At 44.3% G+C, this 23,330-nt stretch overlaps 1 protein-coding gene across 5 annotated transcripts in view; it reads left to right on the forward strand.

Annotated features, from left to right (window-relative positions):
• Positions 1-23,330, forward strand: part of mib2 (MIB E3 ubiquitin protein ligase 2) — a 281,262-nt gene that overhangs the window by 186,964 nt on the left and 70,968 nt on the right. For all 5 annotated transcript variants that reach the window (XM_085967467.1, XM_085967469.1, XM_085967468.1 and 2 more), the window contains one exon: positions 22,517-22,623. In XM_085967467.1, coding sequence (XP_085823593.1) covers positions 22,517-22,623 — 107 coding nt within the window. The remainder of the gene's footprint in view (positions 1-22,516; positions 22,624-23,330) is intronic.

Below are 23,330 nucleotides of genomic sequence, written 5' to 3' on the forward strand. Positions count from 1 at the left end.
AATGCTTCACCGTTTTGAGCAAGAGTTGAATGCAACGAAAGAGTTCTTTGATATAGAGTTGGAGAATCTGGAAAGACAACAGAAGCAGCTGATGGAGAAAATGGAGCAGGAGCACACAAAACGTCTGATGTCAGAGGAGTTAACGGTCAGCCAACTCCTGCATATGCTGAAGGACAGGACTCTGAAATGGGAAAAACTTGAACATGAACTTCAATATTCAAACGAAAGGGGTTCGGAGCTCTCAAAGGTTATTGGAAGAGCTGAGGTGGCAACACAGACTGAGATGACTGCAACAGAGCAGCCCTTGCATGCCAAAAGTACGCTGACTCACGTCAACGTAGAACAACAGACCGCTGAAACAGCTGCTCCGGTAGAGGGATTGAATAGTCCGATCAATCAATCTCCAAAAGAAGTTGAAGTAGTAAAATCTCAAATGAGGTCATTAGTAAACGACTTGCTGGAAGCCCAGAAAAAGCTGGATGAAGAGGTACGCATGAAGAAGTCTCTTCAGGAAAGATGTCTGGACTTGGAACAAAAGCTGGCTAACGCCCAGCTGGGTATGGAGGAAATAGAAGACCCTCTCGCTGGCCTAGATCAGGACGACACCGAATATTACTATGTCCTGTCCTGCCCAACTTGTAACTTCGACTCCCACCATACAGAAATCATGGAGGAGCACCGAAAGTCTACGGAACATCGGGAGAAGGTGGCTCTACTACGGAAAAAGGAGGAACTGCGCATGCAGCTGGCAGCTGACAGTGGAGCCCAGAGAGTCTCCAAGAAGCAGAAAAGGAAAAGTCGAAACAGAAGATGACCCATCTGAACCATTATTACCTCTACCAGATCACACACGTGGTCCCTCCGAACGGAGCCAATTCAGTTCGGAAGTTCAAACTGTTAAATCCATGGAAGGACTATTGAATGAGTCACTCCAGCAACGTGAACCGACTACACCACAGAGACTGAATCTGTGATCTGTTTTGACACGAAGTTATCTATGTATCTATGTTATTCTGTTATGTAAACCTGAAGTTATATATGTATATATGTTATTACGTTATGTTAAATGGGGAGATGACTGTAAAGCTAGGAAGGGAGGAATGTTGTGTATGTAATATGTGTGCTACTTTGAACCTATGGACAGGACTGCACTACTTGTAGGGCGTAGTGATACGCAGTACCACTCCTGGCCATAGGGGTATAAATAGTACTGTGGGTACTGATCTCCCCTCAGTTCCTGCCTGTGGGCATGAAGTAAAGACCTACGTATAGTCCCTACCTCCAACCAGTAAAGACCTGTTTGAGTTATACGTTTAAGTCTTTGTGTTAATTGTTCAATGCAATACACATACTTAACACTACCCAGCTGTTCTTTTACTTTCACAGATGCGTGAATGATCATTGTGATATTTACTTAGCTGTGAATCTTCTGGCTATGTATGTACTGAAGCTGTCACTGTATGTTTGACATTACCAGCACTGTGTTCATTTCACTGGGGGGAAATACATTTTGCAGCAGTTATTCAAAGCAGTTGGAACAGTAAAAATCATTTCAGTGGGAGATAATCGACACCAACATGACTCTGACTTTCTAGTGCATATTACAGGAAACTTTTGTTTAAACGGAGGTTAAATCTCCGGAATGCCCTGTCCACCGGCAAAATTCAGGAGTTGGTTCAGATAACTTTTTTTTACTTTTCGTTGCTTTTTTTTCTCCATTCCTGGCTCTGCAAGCGTCTAGCTGAAGCTGTTGCTTAGCTACAGAGACACTTGCAAGCTGCACTGATTGTTTTGAAGCTGTTGCTAAGCAACAGGGTTTGTTGCTAGATACGGAGCTCAGAAGCTCCATATGTTTTAACATTAGCGCTGGTTTCTCCGGCAGTGTTGATCGACCGGCACCAGCTCAGTCCCGTCAGTGCCGGATACCAGAAAGTTTCCTGTATAACTACGTTCTAATATAACTTACATACAGAAGCATTAAACTCAAGGACCAGAACTTACTTTCTTTGGAAGTGTGATTCACATTTTAAAAGTTGAATTTGACATAAGTTAAAGGTAACGTTTTGCAGCAATTTAATTTCAGCGTGCTTTATAAGAACCAAATGCTCATTTTCATTGGTGTGAGGCTCTGACTTACTTTGACTTTTACATTACGCACCAGTACATTGAGCTCTGTTTTTAACTGTTGTATCTCTTGATGTTCAATTTGTGAATGAAGTTTATGGCCTGTAAAATGCAATTGCATGTTGATTAATTTACAGCATCAAAATTATTTTACACAAAATGATTTGTCAAATAATAAACAAAATACAATCTTCTTATTACTTCCCAGTAAGAAGAATTGAGTCGCTCCTCCTTCCCCATCTGACTCAGAAAGCTAAGAACAAGCATGTACTTCCCTAATAACACTCGCTTCTGCGGTTTGACAACAGAAGGATGTACATTTTGAAATGCTGCAACACATTAATTTCAGCAAAAAACTCACCACAGTTGATCTCTTGGTAGGATTTGCGTGCAGTACAGTGCCACCAGCTGTACATTAACACAGTTTTCATGCATGTATTCAAGTTAAATACTTGATATGCTGCTTTGGGATACTATCGTACGAACGCTTAATGCGATCCTCTGAAATTACCCCTTCCCCGTTTATTGTAAATGAATTAACATCTTTGCAAAAATAGCAGAGAAAGGCATTTCCGACAAATGTATTAAGTGCTTGTACAATAGTGTTCCACGCCATTATTTCAAGGCTCCACACAACTGTTTTCTAAGTAATTACTTGTGACTTCAACATTGACTTTATATTAAGTAGAATAAGCTTACCACATCTGTTCTGAAATAGTCCCAACAGATGGTACCATTGTGCCTGCACTCAGTACTGTGACATGCAGAGCTTGGAGAATTACTGTGTGTATTATTGAATATTCATCAAAGTATATTTCACTATCATTACAAATATTTTCATGGACAACAAAGAAACACAGTCTTCTATTTGTACATATTAAATGTAAATATTTTGAATCTATAATTTCATACTCTTTCCACTATAATTCACTGCCTGTGTGAGCTCTGTCTTTTTTCAATGTTGTTCTGTAGGTGGTGGAAGGTGAAGAAGAGCAGCTGTCTTACAATTTCCCTGTACTCATTCCCCTTCTTTCTGGAGAAGTGCCCGGTCCGTGTTCTGAATCACAGCCACGTGTCCTGCCACTCCAGGCTTCATCCACACACTGCCCACCGTGCTGCCCACTCTTTACTTTCGATATCATTTTACTGCGTGAGTTTCAGTTTTTTTATTTCTTCAGGGGTTAAGTTTCCATTCTCCTCCATCCAAAATGTCTATTCTCCATTCACTTGTTGGATTGGTGGATAGTTATTGTGGCAGACTGTAGCCAGCAGCAAGAACAAAGCCAAACCGATGAAGCAGCACTGGGAATAACAGAAAATGCTGGAAAAACTCAGCAGGCCAGGCAACATCCGCGGAGAGAGAAATAGAGGCAACGTTTCAGGTCGAAACCCTTCGTCAGGACTGAAAAAACACAGGAAATGAAACAGATTAAAGGCCAGTTTGGGGGCTGGGAAATGGGGGTGAAAGAACAAGAGAGAAGTGAAGAGACATTAAGAGGTATTCAAAACCAGACGAGATGGTGATAGGACTAGTGGAGAGACGAGGGACGGCTCTAGATGAGGTGTGAAATGCGCTGGCAGAATGAGAGACAGCTGCCATGTGGGAGAGAGAAAGGGGGAAGGGCACAAAACAAAGGTGTGGATAAAAAATATATAAAAATGTAATAGGGGCCGAGGTTATGATCTGAAATTGTTGAACTTGATATTGAGCAGCACTGGGAAATGGAACACACTTGCACAATTACTGTCCACGGCCGTTAGGCCTCTTAATGGAAACGCTGGTTTAAAAGGGATATATTCTCGGGTGTCAATTAGTTCCCCAACATGCTGCAGTGTTACGTCGGACTGACTGAACAAAGGGCACAATTTTAGTTCGGTGGGGGGGGGAGGGGGCACATGGGGTGTTACCTTTGAAATGCACCTACTTGGTAACATGGCACTTGGTGTGTTAACATGCTAGCTCATAGGTTGTGACCACAATTGCACACGCGCTGACTCCTTTGTCACTCATTTGTAGGAGGTTCTAGACTGGCACATGTCCACGGGGAGGGAGTGAAATCAGAGAGCACGTTGTCCCAGGCTGCTGGCAAACCTCTTGGAAACCAGTTGGAGAGCAGTATTTTTCACTCAACCTCAAAGTAATCCTCTGAAACAAACTCACTTGCCAAAAATTCTGTTTTGCGTTGTATTGTCATACGTGGTATTTTCCACTAGATGCTGCTAGCATCTGCAGATGTAGTGTGCTGGCGCCACCCAGTGGCAAAGATCAAGTGCTATTGCAGTGCTTCATTAACTAGACTGGTGAGCTCTGTTGTGGGACCTACAAATGTAAACCCTTCAGATCCGGGGCCTCAGAAAATTGTAAATGTAAATATAATTGCAGATTGTGTTAAGTATTTTACAATCCTTAAGAACACATATGGTCACAGACTTCTTGCATTTACAATGGGTGAGTGGCAATCTGCATTTATTGCCCATCCCCAGTTGCACTAAGTGACTGTACAGCTGAGTGCCTTGCTCAGTTCTGTGTGCTGGAGTCACTTGGAAACCAGACTGGCTCGGGGTGTCGGGCTTCCTTCCCTGAAGGACATTAGTGAACCAAATGGGTTTTTACCACAATCCGCTGCTTCCATGGTCATTTTTTGGTTTTAGATTTGTTGAATTCAATTTCATAACTCAAAACATGTATAGAAACATAGAAACATAGAAGATAGGAGCAGGAGTAGGCCATTCGGCCCCTCGAGCCTGCTCCGCCATTCAATGTGATCATGGCTGATCATCCAAATTTAGTACCCTGTCCCTGCTTTCTCCCCATATCCCTTGATCCCTTTAGCCTTAAGAAATATATCCAACTCCTTCTTGAATATATTTAATGAATTGACCTCAACTGCCTTCTGTGGTAGAGAATTCCACAGGTTCACCACTCTCTGGGTGAAGAAATTCCTCCTCATTTCTGTCCTAAATGGCTTACCCCTTATCCTTAGACTGTGTCCCCTGGTTCTGGACTCCCTGACCATCGGGAACATCCTTCCTGCATCTAGTCTGTCCAGTCCTGTCAGAATTTTTTAAGTTTCAATGAGATCCCCTCTCATTCTTCTAAACTCCAGCGAGTATAAGCCCAATCGACCCAATCTCTCCTCATACGTCATTCCTGCCATCCCAGGTATCAGCCTGGTGAATCTTCGCTGAACTCCTTCCATGGCAAGAACATCCTTCCTCAGATAAGGCGACCAAAACTGCACACAATACTCAAGGTGTGGTCTCACCAAGGCCCTGTACAACTGCAGCAAGACATCCTTGTTCCTGTACTCAAACCCTCTCGCTACGAAGGCCAACATACCATTTGCCTTCTTAACCACCTGCTGCACCTGCATGCTTACCTTCAGCGACTGGTGCACAAGGACACCCAGGTCTCGTTGCACTTCCCCTTCTCCCAATCTATTGCCATTCAGATAATAATCTGCCTTCCTGTTTTTGACACCAAAGTGGATAACCTCACATTTATCCACGTTATATTGCATCTGCCATGTTTCTGCCCAATCACCCAACCTGTCCAAATCATCCTGGAACTTCTCGGCATCCTCCTCACAGCACACACGCCCACCCAGCTTTGTGTCGTCTGCAAACTTGGAGATATTACATCTAGTTCCCGCGTCTAGATCATTAATATATATTGTGAATAACTGGGGTCCAAGGACCAATCCCTGCGGTACCCCACTAGTCACTGCCTGCCACTCGGAAAAAGACCTGTTTATTCCAACTCTTTGCTTCCTGTCTGCCAACCTGTCTGCCAACCAGTTCTCTATCCAAGTCAATACCTTGCCCCCAATCCCATGTGCCTTAACTTTACACGCTAATCTCTTATGCGGGACCTTATCGAAAGCCCTTTGAAAGTCCAAATACACCACATCCACTGGTTCTCCCTTATCTATTTTACCAGTTACATCCTTACAAAATTCCAGTAGATTAGTCAAGCACGATTTACCTTTTGTAAATCCATGTTGACTTTGTTGGATCCTGTCACTGTTTTCCAAGTGTTCTGCTATTACATCTTTTATAATGGACTCTAGCATTTTCCCCACTACCGATGTCAGGCTTACCGGTCTGTAATTCCCCGTTTTCTCTCTACCGCCTTTTTGAATAGTGGGGTAACATTAGCTACCCTCCAATACATGGGTACAGTTCCAGATTCCAGTGAATTTTGGAAGATGATCAGCAATGCATCTACTATTTCTAGGGCCACTTCCTTAAGTACCCTAGGATGTAGATTATCAGGCCCTGGGGATTTATCGGCTTTATATTGCTTTCTAAATGTTATTTAAAGGTGACGTTGGTCTCGGCATTGACCCAGTTACTACTCCAGTGCCATGCCCCAGGAAGGCTGGTTGACAAAATTGAGGCTCATGGAATAGGTGGGTCAGTGGCAGCTTGGATAAGGAATTGGCTTAAGGACAGAAAACAGCGAATTGTGGTAAATGGCTGTTTTTCAGACTGGAGGATGGTAGACAGTGGTGTTCCCCAAGGGTCAGTGCTGGGGCCACTGCTTTTTTTGATATATATATAAGTGACCTGGATATTGGAATACAGAGTAGAATTTCTAAATTTGCCGATGACACCAAAATTGGGGGTGTGGCAAACAGTGAGGATGACACCAATCGACTGCAACAGGATAGAGAAAGACTAGCAGAATGGGCAGACAAGTGGCAGATGGAATTTTATACAGAGAAGCGTGAGGTGATGCATTTTGGCAGAAGGAACAGGGAGAGGCAATATACACTTAATGGCACAGTTTTAAAGAGTGTGCAGGGACAGAGGGACCTGGGAGTTAATGTGCATAGGTCCCTGAAGGTGACGGGACATATTGAGAGAGTGGTTAGTAAAGCATACGGGATCGTGAGCTTCATAAATAGAGATATTGAGTACAAAAGTAGAGAAGTTATGCTGAACCTTTATAAAGTGCTGGTTAGGCCACAACTGGAGTATTGCGTCCAGTTCTGGTCACCATACTTTAGGAAGGATGTGAAGGTCCTTGAGAGGGTGCAGAGGAGATTTACCAGAATGGTTCCAGGGAGCTATGAGGACAGGTTGGAGAAGCTGGATTTGTTTTCATTAGAGCAAAGGAGGTTGAGGGGTGATTTAGTAGAGGTGTACAAGATTATGATGGGTTTGGATAGGTTAGACAGGGAAAGGCTGTTCCCACTAGTTGATGGTACTAGGACTAGGGGACACAGATTTAAGGTTTTGGGCAAGAGATACAGGGGGGATGTGAGGAAAAACTTTTTTACGAAGCGAGTGGTGAGGACTTGGAACTTGCTGCCAACGGAAGTGGTGAAAGCGGAGACACTCAGGCCTAGAAATTCACTGGCGCCCCTTTTCAGCCTCGCCAGGGTGCTGGAAGTACCGCCCCGGAAGGAGTCGCGGCCGCCCGGTGCAAATTCACTTTCAGCGCCCCAGACGGAAGCGTGGCGCTACTCGAGGCGCCCCGCATCCCTCTTGGGGCGCTGCAACTGAAAATCGCAGCGCAATGTGCCGCAGCGCCACACGCTGCGGCACGGTGTGCTGCGGTACTGCAGGCCTTCCTCCCCTTCTTAAAGGGGAGGGGCCTGCTGCAGCGCGCTCGAAGAGCGCAAGTGCCGGCAAAAGAGCCCAGCACCGAGGAGAAGTGCCGGGCTCTTGGGACACAGCCGGCAGTCTGCGGGGGTGGGGTGCTCAGGAGGCTGGGGACGGCGGCGCGGGGAGGCGGTGGCAGGCGGCCAGCAAAAAAAAATGGCCGCCCCGCACCTCAGCGCCTCTACCGTCGCAGGTAGGCCCCCCTGAACCGGTCGCAAATTGCGACCGGCGTTAAAGCAGGGGGTGCTACTAAATTTCGGGGCGGTAGCGGGGCACTGCGCACACCGATGACGTCATTGGTAGCGGCGCAGCGCTAACGGCTAGCGTCGCCATTAGCGTCCCGCTAAATTTAGCGGGAGGCATGGCCAGTGGCGCAAAACCCACTAAGTGCCCTCTTAGGGCGCTAACGGGTGGCGCAGCCCACGGAATTTCTAGGCCTCAATGTTTTCAAGGGGAGACGGGATAGGCACTTGAGGGAAATAATCTTGCAGGGCTACGGGGATAGAGCGGGGGAATGGGACTGACTGGATTGCTCTACAGAGAGCCGGCACGGACTCGATGGGCTGAATGGCCTCCTTCTGTGCCGTTATGACTCTAAGAGGTGTGTATATGGCCTTGGTACAGAAGCTTTATATAAAGTAATGTTATAAGTATGATAATTGCTGTCCAATATTATTATACAAGCCCTTAATGCACAAATCAGTTTCCTTTTTCTAGTAGTTGAATGGAGGAGTTAACTCATTGATAATGACTCAATGCCATCACTAAAATAGTAGATCGAGGAATGTGATGTGAATCTGTTGGACACAATAATATTGTAGAGTGTTATTTCCAGGCAACAGTTTTAAAACCAGTTCTAACCATACTCGGAAATGAAAAATACTTTAGGATCTGATTGAATGTAAACATTCCCTCTCTGCTGGCAATGTAAACATTCCCTCTCTGCTGGCTGGAAGGATCTTAAGTTAGTTTGAGCAGCCTCCGTTCAGCACCAATTGGGCAAAAAATGTCCAAAAGGCACCAAAATATGCTATTTTATTGAGCGAGGCCACAAGAATAAGTGTTGTAAGAAATGGAAAAGTTACACTAGCTCAGCAAGGGATTCTCCACTGAGGCTGGAGTTGAGACACATTGGAGCAGGAAGGCTGGGAAAATAGGCTAGAATCCCTAGGCCGTACTGAGTTTCCTGATCTCAACTAGGGTGTTAAGTATTTGCTCAATAGTGCTAGGTTTCCCATTACTGCCAACAGTGCAGTCACTCCTGCTGGATACTGAGTGAGGGCAGGTTTAGCTCACATGGAGAATTGGCACATCAGTGAGGTATCAGAGGCTCATCACTCCTCGTGGACTTATGCTGCAGTGAGAGCCATCACTCTTCACAGAGGAGAACTAATGGGAATAAATTGGAGAAGAGTTTTTTTTTATTGTGACAGTATGAGAAACACATCAACAGATGACCTTATTTATACATAAAGCACATTGTTAGTGGGAATTGAACAGCACAAACCGTTCGACAATTTAGAACTAACAGGGCATTGTGTCCTCGGGCAGTCACCTTCAGCACTTGCTGTGTAAGCTTTTAGTTCACTTGTCTTCTCGGGAATCTGTTTTTCCAATACAACTACCAGTGTCCTACATTTTGAATATATTAAATTGAATGTGATGCACTTTGTGGCATTGAACTTTGTTCGGGACATGTGGATTTCCAGTGCTTGCCACCATCTGTTGGTGTGCTTCAGGTAGTAGGGATTCTAGGAAAACATTAAAAGCAATTGACAGCGCGCTGCGGTAAACAGCTTTGCAGAGATCACCTGATTACCTCTGAATGGCATCACTGGATTGGTCTGCTGTTCATAGGCAGATGTCTGCAGCAGTCGGGCTATGCATATGCTTTATTTCTGTGTGGAGATGGCGACGCCAGTGTTCCCCCTAAGGTGCGCGGCCACGCGTCAATCAGGAGGACCCGCGCAGGCCACTCACAAGCTGTTGCCGCTGGAAGATACTGGGGCCGCGCTGCAAATTTCATGGGACCGCACAAGGAAAAAAAAAAATCAGAGGGAACATTGGGTAGCGTTGTATTGAAAACCTACATTTCAAATTTGCAGCATGAAAAATCATTTCTACAGTTAGATAATGAGGGTTTGTAAATTCTCGAAACATAGGATTTTCCACAGACGCAAGTTGAATATATTAATATGATGAATTGTTCTCATTTTATCTTTGATACTATTGATGAATGAATTAGTATTGCTTTTAGGGGCTGTCGTCTGTGCCATCTTTTTCACAAGATACAACAATAAGCTTGGCTGATGATCCATCTCCTAACCAGTGATTTTCTCTTCTATATTTTATAGATACCATTATAATGACCCTTTGAATTTTTCATTCTTACTCCTCCGCACCAAATACGCCTTTATATATCGATAGCAAAATACTGCGGATGCTGGAAATCCGAAATAACAACAGAAAATGTTGGAAAAACTCAAGCAGGCCAGGCAACATCCGTGGAGAGAGAAATAGAGTCAACGTTTCAGGTCGAAACCCTTCGTCCTGACGAAGGGTTTCGACCTGAAACGTTGACTCTATTTCTCTCTCCACGGATGTTGCCTGGCCTGCTGAGTTTTTCCAGCATTTTCTGTGGTTATGCCTATGCATACACGCTTCCTCCAACCTGCATTCTCCCTCCGTTGAAATCACGACTCATTGTACCATCTTTTACTCAAAACACGTTGCTTTTCAGGCCCTCAAATCAGTGGAATTTCTTAACCTGCCTTAACCCGCCGCCTCCCAGTGCATGGGCCTTCTGTAGACAGCCGCAATGCCAAAATAAACTTGCTGAAGGCAGCAGCTGGAAGGCCAGTGTTTTTTTTTTAACTGGGTCTTTCTGCTCTCCAGCCTTAATACATTCGGTAGGTTTGCTTTGATGTTGCCACTAGCTTCGTAAAGTCCTGTATGCCAGGGGCCACAGCACCAAGCGCGCAAATAATGCAATATAAAAGCAGCTTTCGTTCACCTTTCAGCCAACAACCTACAGGTTTTTAAACCCAAGTTTAGTGTAACCAAATCAATGGCCCAGAAATTAGAGTCCCAACGCGTGAGTACACACGGGGTACTCGCGCGTAGGCCCAACGGAAGTGCCAGTTCCGTGCATGCACTGCGCGTGCGCGGGAAACCGGCACTTCCGTTCCCCTGAAAGAAGGGGTTCAGAGGTGGAACGCGTGCGCGGGAGAGGCAGTGCGTGCGCATCGAACGTACGTTTTTTTTCCAGCTTTTTCCGGGAGGGTAAGTCTCCAGGAGTTACACATATAAAAAGCAGGCGCAAGGCCTGCTTTCAACAAAGTAAGTGGTGAATTAATTAAAATTAAAACATTTTTTCCACAGGTTTATTATTTTTAAATACTTTAAAGAAAGGTAAGTTTATTTTTAGCCCCGTTAGAAAATGTAATTAATTTTTTCAAAAATTTAAATTATTTAAAATAGTTATTTTATGTAATTTATAGTTATTTTTAAAATGTGATTTAAAAAAAAAATTATTTGAAGATTTAGTGATGTTTTGGGGCTTATAGTATTTCTAGGTTTGACAGCTCTTCCTGTCAAACTTATGAATGAAGCATTCCCTGCTACCATTGGCTCTCCATGGCCCACGTGATCCCAGGGGATGCATCGAACTAACTGCACCCCTGGGATACGCAAGCACTGTGTGCCGGCAGTTGGAGGAGGCCCAGGATCAGAATCCCACGCGGGCCCACAGCTCAACGGCCGGCGCGCTAGGTAAGTGCAGGTCGGAGGCTTGCACCTGCGGGAAGCCCCCGACCCGAATATCTGGGCCTATATCTCTTTGATTTATCGTGTCTTTTCTGTTGTCCTGGTGTCGAGCAATGTGGCCCTTCAGCCAAGTTTCTCAGTTACAAAAGTGGGTTAACCTAAATGAACTAGATGACATTTTTCAGGTCAATGGATATGCCAGTGATTGTTATTACTGCAGTATTTGGGTCCAGAATTCATTAAAACATGATGTATATCATTGATTTTTAAGTCTACTCTATTGCATTGAGGTTTGGGTAGTAACTGGTAATATGTTAACTATTCGAAGTACTGTAAAAGCCTGAATTATTGTGTCAGCTGTGGCTCAGTGGGCAGCACTCTCTCCTCTGAGTCAGAAGGTTGTGGGTTCAAGTCCCACTCCAGAGACTTGAGCACATAAAGCTAGGCTGACACTCCAGTGCAGTACTGAGGGACTGCTGCACTGCCGGAGGTGCCGTCTATCGGATGAGACGTTAAACTGAGGCCCCGTCCGCGCTCTCAGGTGGACATAAAAGATCTCATGGCACTATTTCAAAGAAGAGCAGGGGCGTTCTCCCTGGTGTCCTGACCAATATTTATCCCTCAACCAACATCACTAAAACAGATTATCTGGTCATTATCACATTGCTGTTTGAGGGAGCTTGCTGTGCGCACATTGGCTGCCGTGTTTCCTACATTACAACAGTGACTACACTTCAACAAGTACTTCATTGGCTGTAAAGCGCTTTGGGACGTTCTGAGGTCATGAAAGGCGCTATAGAAATGCAAGTCTTTTTCTTTATATGGAACCAGGGTAAACAGCATTTATGAATTAATTGGTAAGTTTCTCATCCATGTGTCTGTAATTGGTGCTGCTCTAAATCTGTCATTATTAGTGTGGAATATTCGAACCTGTGCATATTGTTTGCAATAGTAATTTTTAAAGCTGCTTGAGAAACTGCAAAAGGAAAAGTCTTGTTATTTACAGGGGCATGAAATGAAGAATTGCCTTAGTTCAGAAACACGGCCCCTTTATTGGAAAGCTAAATTTAGATTCCATTGATATGCGGCCTCCAATATGCTGTCATCAATATTGTCTTTGCAAAACTTTTAATGCTATTTTAAAATATCTGACCTGGACAACAACAAGCCCTAACATGCAAGCCTAAACTTAATAGCGGGTAAAATAATGGAAATAATTCTAGAGAGTAGTCTGGGGGGAGTATTCTAAATAGCAATAGCTTAATAAGAAACTGCCAGTATTGATTTAAAGTGGAAATTTCTGCTTGACAAACTACCTTTGATGTTTTTGAGCATGTTACCAATAACAGATAGTGGAACCTCCTCTGAGTACTTTATTTAGAATTTCCACAAGACTTTGACAAGGTTCCAAATGAGAGACCACCGATTAAACTGAAAGGCATGGAAATCCAGGGGGCAATATGGGACTGATGAGATGTTGGATAAAAATGAGGAAACTTGGAGTACGTGTGGGAGTTGGCGTCTGACTGGGGGAAGAGGTGTTGAGTGGCAGACTCCAGGGATCAGTGTTGTTGCTTATCTATTTAAATGTAGAAACTAGTTAAAAGCTTGTTAAATTTGCAGGAAATACTATGGTTTGACAAATTGGGTGTAAAGATGTGTGATACAGGTATACAATGAATGGACGAGAGTTAGCACAAGGAGACTTGGAAAGGAAACATAGAAACTAGGAGCAGGAGTAGGCCCTTCGAGCCTGCTCCGCCATTCAACGAGATCATGGCTGATCATCCAAACCCTAGCACCCGGTCCCTACACCGACAGCCATCCCACCCAAGCCCTATCCCCATAACCCCACGTATTTAATCCCCCCTAACACTAAGGGCCAATTTTTTAATCATGGCCAATCAACCTAACCCGCACATCTTTGGACTATGGGAGGAAACCGGAGCACCCGGAGGAAACCCACGCAAACACCACACAGACAGTCACCCGAGGCCGGATTTGAACCCGGGTCCCTGGCGCTGTGAGGCAACAGTGCTAACCACTATGCCACCGTGCTGCCACGGGTTTAATCGTAGACTTGTCACTCTCAATGTCTGGAAATGCAGCAAATTAATTGATAAAGCAAACGGAGCACTGTTTCAAGACGGAACAGGAGAATATATGTCTACAGAGATCATGCTGTACAATCTATTGGTTCGGCCATCTTAAGAGTACTCCATTCAATTCTGGTCACTAATTAGAAAAAGGAAGTGCATGTACTGGGACAGGTGCAGAGCACAGCAGCAGGGAGGATCCCAAATGCAATGTGGATGAGCTAAAAGAAAGATTAAAGAAGCTCGGTCTGTATAGTCGATCAAAGTCTATAAAAAGTTAAATGGTATAGATAAGGTAAACCCAGAATATTACTTCAAAGAAAGTAAGGCTAATGGGAACAGAGAGCATACATTTAAACAGGAAATGTAAATTTAGAACAGATATTAGAATAAATTTAGGACAGATATTAAAAACAGAGAGAGTAATAATCTGCCAGCTAAGTTAATAGAGACAGTCATTAGAAACACTTGATTGGGAGAGTTAGAATAATAGGCGGATGAGCATTCTTATGTATTGCTTATAGTAACAAATAGTCGAAGTACTACTCCGTAGCAGGTCAGCATGTGAGCAAGTAAGACATAACTCCAGTGTTAATTTGATGCATTGTTCCACGGAAGTTCAACGTAAACTCGAGGAACAGCACCGCATCTTCTGATTTGGCACTTTACAGCCTTTCGGACTCAATATCGAGTTCAACAATTTCAGGTCATAACCTCGGCCCCCATTACATTTTTGCTTATTTTTTATCCACTCCTTTGTTTTGGCCCTCCCCCCCCCCCCCCCCCCCCTTTTCTCTCTCCCACATGGCAGCTGTCTCCCATTCTGCCAGCGCATTTCACACCTAATCTAGAGCCGTCTTTTGTCTCCACTAGTCCTATCATCATCTCGTCTCGTTTTGAATACCTCAATGTCTCTTCTCTTCTGTTCTCTCCTAGCTTGGCCTTTGAATCTATTTCATTTCCTGTGCCTTTCCAGTCTTGACAAAGGGTTAGACCCGAAACGTTGACTCTATTTTCTCTCCACAGATGTTGCCTGGCCTGCTGAGTTTTTCCAGCATTTTCTGTTATTTTTAATTTGCTGCCCTCTTTCCTTCTCTTCCCCCAGAAAGTGTTTGCTTCAGCCATACCTCGCTGGTATAACTCACTGTTTCAACACCCTCCACATAATGGCCCGACCAAGTCTTTGATAACCCGAATCGTCACGGACTGTAGAAAAAAAGTCAGTCAAAATTTAAACCAACACATATTCTGGTGCAATATTAGCTTGAAGTTTATTTACAGGCATGTGCAACTTAAATAGTCAAATATTCACTATTGAGAATTGTTACATTCCGCTTGTAAATATCCTGTCATTGCCTCGTAAGCAATGCAAGTAATTAATGGCTGTTGGGCCGTGTGAGCCCAGAGCGACGGGTGATGGCTGGCCAGTCTGGTAGGTTGCATACCCACAGCTGAGTGCATGTGATTCTCCCCGCCCCCACCCCCTCCCCCCATCCGCATATCAGTAGCTCTTAATGCTGGCTGTATGCTGGAGTTTAGAAGAATGAGAGGGGATCTCATTGAAACTTATAAAATTCTAACAGGACTAGACAGACTAGATGCAGGAAGGATGTTCCCGATGGCGGGGGAGTCCAGAACCAGGGGTCACAGTCTAAAGGTAAGGGGTAAGCCATTTAGGACTGAGATGAGGAGGAATTTCTTCACCCAGAGAGTGGTGAACCTGTGGAATTCTCTACCACAGAAGGCAGTAGAGGCCAATTCATTAAATATATTCAAGAAGGAGTTAGATATATTTCTTAAGGCTAAAGGGATCAAGGGATATGGAGAGAAAGCAGGGACAGGGTACTGAATTTGGATGATCAGCCATGATCTCATTAAATGGCGGAGCAGGCTCGAGGGGCCGAATGGCCAATCCTGCTCCTATCTTCTATGTTTCTATGTATGCACATAATCTGCAGCTTTACCCAAAAAATGTAATATATACATTATTTTGTGAGCATTGCTACATTGAAAGGTAAATGAACTAAATCTTTATCATTTATCCTTGCGATCAGAAGCTCTAGCATCCTGACTTTATCCTCGGTCCTTCTGGCAGTCCGTGCCAAGTACAATGCAACACCGAGCCAGATTGCCTGTGTGAGCACTATATTGTGGCTGACCCGGGTAGGGTCAGCATTGCACAGTTTGTTATGTTAGCTAAGTAGCTAATTCGCTGGACCTGAGCAACACCAAGCAGTCATGATGATGAAACAGATGGGTGTTTTTCTGCAGTTTGTCAAATGCATAAAGGATATGTGTTCACAGTCACGGGGGTGGCATGGTGATAGCATAACTGGTTCTGTTTTAGTCCTCAATTTTCTTGTAGCATTAGGATGGTTTAGTATACATGTGAACTGGTCCGTCAGGGCTATGAGAATGTCGGGCCTTGTTTAGTGTTGACCTCGGTGGGGGGGAAGAGCTAGAGATAGCTTAGAAATAACACAAGCGAAAGAGACACGTACATCACGCACACGCGTACTCGACAAGTGAAACCTTCCAGGATAGAGCAGGATGACGATGACAAGTGAGCTGGGAAACAGACTGCAATTAATAATGTCAAAGCGACTTGTTAGACTTGGAAGAATGACAAGTGTCAAGGCAAATCAAAATTAAATTAAGGAGAGAAAGGTGTGAAATAGGGAGATATCTGGTGAGCATGCTCTGGGGGCTGACTGTTCTAATAAGGAAGAAGGAGGTGGTACATACATACAATGCCATCTGAGACTCACAAGCCAGCGTCTGTCAACCATCGCTAGAAAACCTGTATCTGTAATGTAAAACAATGCATTCAATAAACACAACTGCCGAGAAATTCAGGATCTTTGGACGCTCCCCCCACACAGGGTACATGCCCTGTGCGTGAATAGAGAGGTCTGAGGAGACCCGAATATTGGACCTCAGGCCTCGTTCGAATAAGGACAACACTATGGGGTCGATTTTCAGTGTGCCGTGAGGCGGGCTTTTAGGCGTGCGGGGGGCTAAAATCACGAATTTGGGGGTCCCGAAACCATCCCGCCCAAAACCCAACCTCCACGTAAGTTTCAGAGGAGGCGGGTACCCGCCCCGCACTGGGACCCGTTGACCCGAGGCGGGAAGGGATTAGTGCCAATTAACTGCCTGTTAACAGGTAGTTAACGGCCAGTTTTTAGCCTAATCCCTATTTTGAGGGGTGTCGTGTGGGATTCCCAATGGCTCCAAACCACGCCAGGTTAGAGCAGGCGGGCCGTCGGGTTGAAGGACTTGGCGGGGTCGAGATGTCGGTGTTTAGGTGAATGATGAGTGCATGAGTGCAAAGGTAAGTGTGTTTCGTGTGTCTAAAGTGTGTGAAGAAGTTTAAATTGCCTGTACTTACCTTAACAGCCTTTCTTCCTCTAGGTTTCGGGAGTCCATCACTCAGCCGGCACTGAAAGCAAAATGGCTGCGATCTGTCAAAAGTGACAGCCTTCAGCTTTCAGTGCCGGTGTGAGTTCTAACTGAGTCTGTGTAGAAGGACTCAGGTTAGAAGTCAGACTGTCAGTGTTTGACAGCTTCAGACAGCTGTGAAACACTGATATTTCATCTGTCAAGACCTCTTGACAGATGAAATTTCAGTCTGTGACGTCACCTTTTGCCGGGTGGCCCTTAATTGGCCTGCTGAGCCCACTGGGCAGGCTCAACAAGGTCAATCAAGGGAAAATCGCGTGGATTGGCCAGGCGTCGATGTAGGCGGGACTAAAACCCAAAAGTTGTGGGGAGGGGGAATTGGAAGACTTGGGCGGTGTAGTGGCACATGGGGATCGGAAGACTGGGGGGTGGGGGGGATGGGTAGCAACAGCTGGCAGTGGCCCATGGGGGTCGGGCTCAGAGGTCATGGGTCGAGGTCGGGGCAGGAGGATGGAGGAAGGTCGGCGATCTCAGTGCTGGGAGTGGCAGGAATCGAGAGGGTCCTTTTAATGTGGAGCTGGGAGGAGGTAATTAACTGTTGCAGGCGTTCTGTTGGGTTTGTTTCCCCTGAGTACAGCCTGCAGCGGTGCCGGCTGCCTTGGGGCAAACCAGTCTTGTAGTGGGGACCTGAAGCAGACGTTGGGTCCCTCATTTGCATATGCAAAGGATCTAACGCCGGTTTCAGCTCTGGATAAAGGACGCCTCTTTTTTGTCCTTATCCAGTGTGGCAGGCGGCGCACTTGTGGTCGGAAGTGTGCGCGCGCTTCCTGCCCACCATTTTGGGGACCATTTTGAGAGGTCGCGCAGCACCTGAAAAATGGGCGTGTAACAGTGGAAATATCTGTGATAGATATTCCAATTTCTGTTTCTGGGTATCCCAGAGTATAGACACGATGAATGGTTACTGATTAACAAATTGTCTTGATGGCCAGTGTAAAATGTGTGAAGGATGTTTCTACACTTAAATTTTGCTGAAGGAATGTTTAGAATTCTCTGGCCTGCAATACGCAGTGACATCATTTATAGCTCTTTGCACATCAGTGACCCAGTGATTGATACCCAACCGTGTTAAAAGCAGACAGAGCTTTACATCAAGTAGAGTGTCGTTATTTTACTGCTGTTTTTCCTGGCCTACAGGAAATGGAATATTGATGAACTAAAAGTAATATTTTTCTGAGGCATGTACTTTTGTGCATCTCATCCCTTTTTGTTTTTTTTTAAATCATTCTTTCTACTGTTCTTCCTCTTTTTTTCACCTCTGTGTTCCCTTTGTTCCATATGTGTCTGTTGCTTGACTTCTTACCTACTGTGTTTTTCCATTTTTAATTTAAATTTTTTTTTTAATCCAGTCATTTCTGCTTGAGGAGCTAGGAAAATGTTCTTGCGGAAACTTTGATTAAACCATGACTTGTGGCACTGTGTGTGGTATGGTAATCTCACAGTGCCTTGTCTCACATCCTGAATGTGCCCATTGCTTCGTGTACCATGAGTTTTGTCAGGTCTCCGCTGTTGTGCTTGGAGGGCTGCTTCAACCAGGAAACTAAATCGTCCGTCCTGTCCATCACATTGTGCATCTTCAGGTTGATCCATGAAATAACATTGACAAGAAGGTCACATTATGCTCATTAATCCTGCCTTGCTCCATCAGAAGACAAGGAGCCCCAGCAATTCACATAAAGAGGGAGGGGGAAGAGGTTTGATGGGCTATAATAGCTTTCATTCTTCTTTTATTCAGGCATTAGTGGCAGTAGTGTCAATTCATCTTGAAAATATAACGGGCTGAATTTAAAAGTATTAAGAGAGTTGTTGCCCTGCTGGCTCGGGGAGTTTATTCCGTGAGTGTCTGAGCCTTGCACACCACAGAGGTCCTTGGTCTGTGAGTTCGCTTTTCTCAGCTCAGGTGGCAGAAGGGTTCTACAGTTGGTCTCCGAGTCCCTTGCTTAGGGAGAGAAAAAATCAGCCAGGGTTCGTACTCCTTTTTGCTGTCCTGCGGGAAATATATGTGTGTTGACATTGGGTGAGAACGGAATTAAATAGCCTACAAACATTCAGCACCCATGGAACTATACCCCAATAGTCAATGTTTACAGGAGGGAATAAGTAGCAAGTTCCGTGCAACATTGGGGAGCAGGACTGCAGTGCAGGAACTTGTGCTCTATTATATTCAATATCACTGACAAGTCACACGTAAATCAAACTACGATGGTCCTCTTGGGCTGGAATGGGAGGGAGAATGTTGTCCAATAAATATGACGCACAAAGCAAAGGGAGAGGTATTCCAAATGTCAATCTATCAGCTCAAGATTAATATGCCAAACAACTGCAGCAAAAAATACACCCTGGCACGCTATGTGTCGGCTGTTGGCTCTCCCTTCAGATGTTTGCGTAGCAGTTGCAACCGATGTTCCCTTTAGGCTGCACACGTGCACAGCGATCCAAGGGTCCCGCGCAGCCGGTGAGCTGGCTTTGAAATGGAAAAAACGCGCATGCGTGGAATTTTCAATGGGCTACGCAGCCCAAAAAAATTACAGGGAGCATTGGTTACAACATGGAAACAGGCCATTTGGCCCAACCAGTCTGTGTTGGTTTTTACCCCCCATCTGAGCAAATAGTTCTCATCACATTAACACATCCTGTTCACATATCCCTTCAACCCTTTTTCCTTCATCTACCTATCCAATCTAATCTTGAACGTTGACATGGTTTCTGTCTCTCAACTTCCTGTGTAAAGAAGTTGATCCTGCCTTCTGTTCTAAATCGCTTACATTTAATTGTAAATCTATGGCCCCCTCCTTCCTGACCTCTCAACTACAGGAAACGGTTTGATTCTGTCTACCCTGTACCATCCTTTCAAAATTTTAATCACTTCTATTGCATTGCCTCATAATCTACATTGTTCTGATGAAAAAAGATAATGGGCCAGAAATTCGGGTCGGGGGCTTCCCGCGGGTGCAAGCCCCCGACCTGCACTTACCTACCGCGCCGGCCGTTGAGCTGTGGGCCCGCATGGGATTCCGATCCTGGGCCTCCTCCAACTGCCGGCGCGCAGTGCTTGCGTATCCCAGGGGCGCAGTTAGTTCGATGCGTCCCCTGGGATCACGTGGGTCATGGAGAGCCAATGGTAGCAGGGAATGCTTCATTCATACGTTTGACAGGAAGAGCTGTCAAACCTATAAATACTATAAGCCCCAAAACATCACTAAAACCTCAAATAATTTTTTTTTTAAACATCACATTTTTAAAATAAACTATAAATTACATGAAATAACTATTTTAAACAATAATTTACATTTTTGAAAACATTAATTACATTTTCTAACGGGGCTAAAAATAAACTTACCTTTCTTTAAAGTATTTAAAAATAATAAACCTGTGGGAAAAATGTTTTAATTTTAATTAATTCACCACTTACCTTGTTAAAAGCAGGCCTTGCAACTGCTTTTTAAAAGTGTAACTGCTGGAGACTTACCCTCCCGGAGAAACCTGCAAAAAAAACGTAAGTTCGATGCGCACGCGCTGCCTCTCCGGCGCACGTGTTCGACCTCTGAACCTCTTCTTTCAGGGGAGCGGAAGTGCCGGTTTCCCGCGCATGCGCAGTGCATGCACGAAACCGGCAATTTCGTTGGGCCTACGCGTGAGTACCCCGTGCGTACTCACCCGTGGGGACCCGAATTTCTGGGCCAATTATTCAAGTCTTTCTTTGTATTTATATTTCCTCATACCAGGCAGCTTTCTAGTGAATTTACGCTGTACTCTCTCTGTAGCTTCAATATTCTTCCTATAGTCTGGACCCCATACTACACACACTGCTCTAACTGAGGTCTCATTAAGGTTTTATGTTGTTCATCATTACCTCTTGGCTTTTATAATTACAGTATCGATTTTGAGAGACAACCTAGAATTCCATTAGCTTTTTTTTAACAGTTTTGTCAACCTGAGGCGCTGTCTTTAATGTCCTGTAAAACTGTGCCCCGAAATCCCACTGCTCTCCCACAGCACCGAGTCTACTTCCATTCAGAGCGTAATCACTGCTGTTATTTCAGTAAGAGCACTACTGAGGGTATTGAGGAGCCTGTTGCATCTGTTCAAAGGCTTTCAATAATATTGACCCTGATCTGGACAGGATTTGGATTCCGAGTGAATTCAGCTGGGCAACACAGTAATAGCAGTTGTTCTCGAGCTTCCCCTGCGTCGCCACCTCTGCACGGCAATGGTGTAAAGAGAGAGCAGCAGACCCTGGCCCTGACTCTTCCCCACCCATGAGTCACAACAAAAGGCCTGCACCAAGTCAAATCGAGATCATTAGCAGAGATTGGGGCCTAAGAGTTCATTGAGACCCAAAATGCTTTGTGTTGGGGAAGCTGCTGCTCTCTGTCTTCCCAAAGTCGGCACTTATGCAGGAGGAGAAAAATATGGTGAGAGAGAGAAATGTGTTAATGTTTAAAAAGACTTGCATTTCTATAGCGCCTTTCACGACCACCGGATGTCCCAAAGCGCATTACAGTCAATGAAGTACCTTTGAAGTGTAGTCACTGTTGTAATGTGGGAAACGCGGCAGCCAATTTGCACACAGCAAGCTCCCACAAACAGCAATGTGATAATGACCAGATAATCTGTTTTTGTTATGTTGGTTGAGGGATAAGTATTGGCCCAAGACACCGGGGATAACTCCCCCTGCTCTTCTTCGAAATAGTGCCGTGGGATCTCTTACGTCCACCTGAGAGAGCAGACGGAGCCTCGGTTTAACGTCTCATCTGAAAGACGACACCCCCGACTGTGCGGTACAAATTGGAGACCTTTGTATCTGATTTCTGCTTAAGTACAATATCTTAAATGTCTCAAAAAGTTCCTTGAAAAAAATAATATACATAAGTAGTATTTTATATTGTGTCAAAAGCCGTCCTCTACAGATAAGCTGCTATATAAAACGGACTTTGCTTTGACTGTATATTTGTAATCGAATATATTTTGTGAGATTTGTTTGTTAATGATACGGAATTACTTGTCCAGCAACAAGTTCCTGAAAATAGTTTGCTTTTTCAGGGTCGGTTTAATTTTATGTTGACAATTAAAAATGTTGGACAAATCTATATTTTATATTGATCATTTAAAGCTATTCGTGTGTAATAAACTGTGAATGGCACGAGTTTATGAGGAGGCTTTCATGGCAACTTTAAAAATTATCACATGACCAGTTCATAATTTAATTGAGACTTTTAAAATTGTAAAAGATCTCCAGCTCTTAATAATATTCATATGATAATTAATTCATTACCTGAAAATGAATTTCTACCATGCTATCTTTACAACCATTAATTAATTAAGCCTGAAGCTTTGGAAGTTGATAGAATATTAATGTGTTTTTGGTAAAGTGCAATGCTTCATCATTTTTATTGTAGTCTCTTTGGTTGCAATGTTAATTTTTTCTTTTTCTTTTTTCTCTCTCCCTGTTTGCACAGGGTTCCTGTTGGTCCGCGGCAGAATTTGCCAAGAATTGTACTAAAGGGGATCTTCCAGGGCAGTAAAGTTGTTCGAGGGCCCGATTGGGACTGGGGCAATCAGGATGGTGAGCACATTGTTTCATCAGCTCAGCTGAATTATTAGCGATGGCAGGAGGCGGTACAAGCTGGCGTCTTTTGTTTTATGATAAAGAGCCACGGAGAATTGCACGGATCAGATCCACACTGTTTCCTCATTTGCATACATTAATCTTCTGTTTCATTCAAAGAAAAGTAATGACGTTAATGATAAAGAACATTTACTGAATTTTAATGATGCGAAGGCTGATGTCTGATCTTTCTGGTCATGGTTGTCTGCAGAATACCCATTTAGATTATATAACGGGTGCCTGGTTCCTTCACTCCAAATACTATTGTTTATAACTTTGTACATCTACTGGTGGTCGCATAATAGAACTACCAACATGGTATTTAAGTCCACGTTGTTTGAGGATCCCCAAAATCTCTAGCGGTAACCATAGTTTTATGCAATCTGAGCTTTTATAACAGGGAGATCCTGCTGGAGAAGGGGCATGAACCCACATTTATGCCCGTTTCAAACTGGTATAATTGGGCACTGCTGACTCTCTTCTGGAAATGGATCCTTACCAGCTTCATTGGTGCAACTGAAGCTTATTAAGGCCATTGTTTATTTTTGTCAACATTTCCAGAGAAACATCAACACTACATTAAATTGGTTCCATCCAACAGTGCGATAGATGTATTGCAAAATAAGCATTTCCTGACTTCATTTGAGCAACGGCCAAGACATGGC

Source organism: Somniosus microcephalus, chromosome 25 (genome assembly GCF_052327205.1).
Source record: "Somniosus microcephalus isolate GS21.2 chromosome 25, FLI_Smic_1.0, whole genome shotgun sequence".
Classification (NCBI taxonomy): domain Eukaryota; kingdom Metazoa; phylum Chordata; class Chondrichthyes; order Squaliformes; family Somniosidae; genus Somniosus; species Somniosus microcephalus.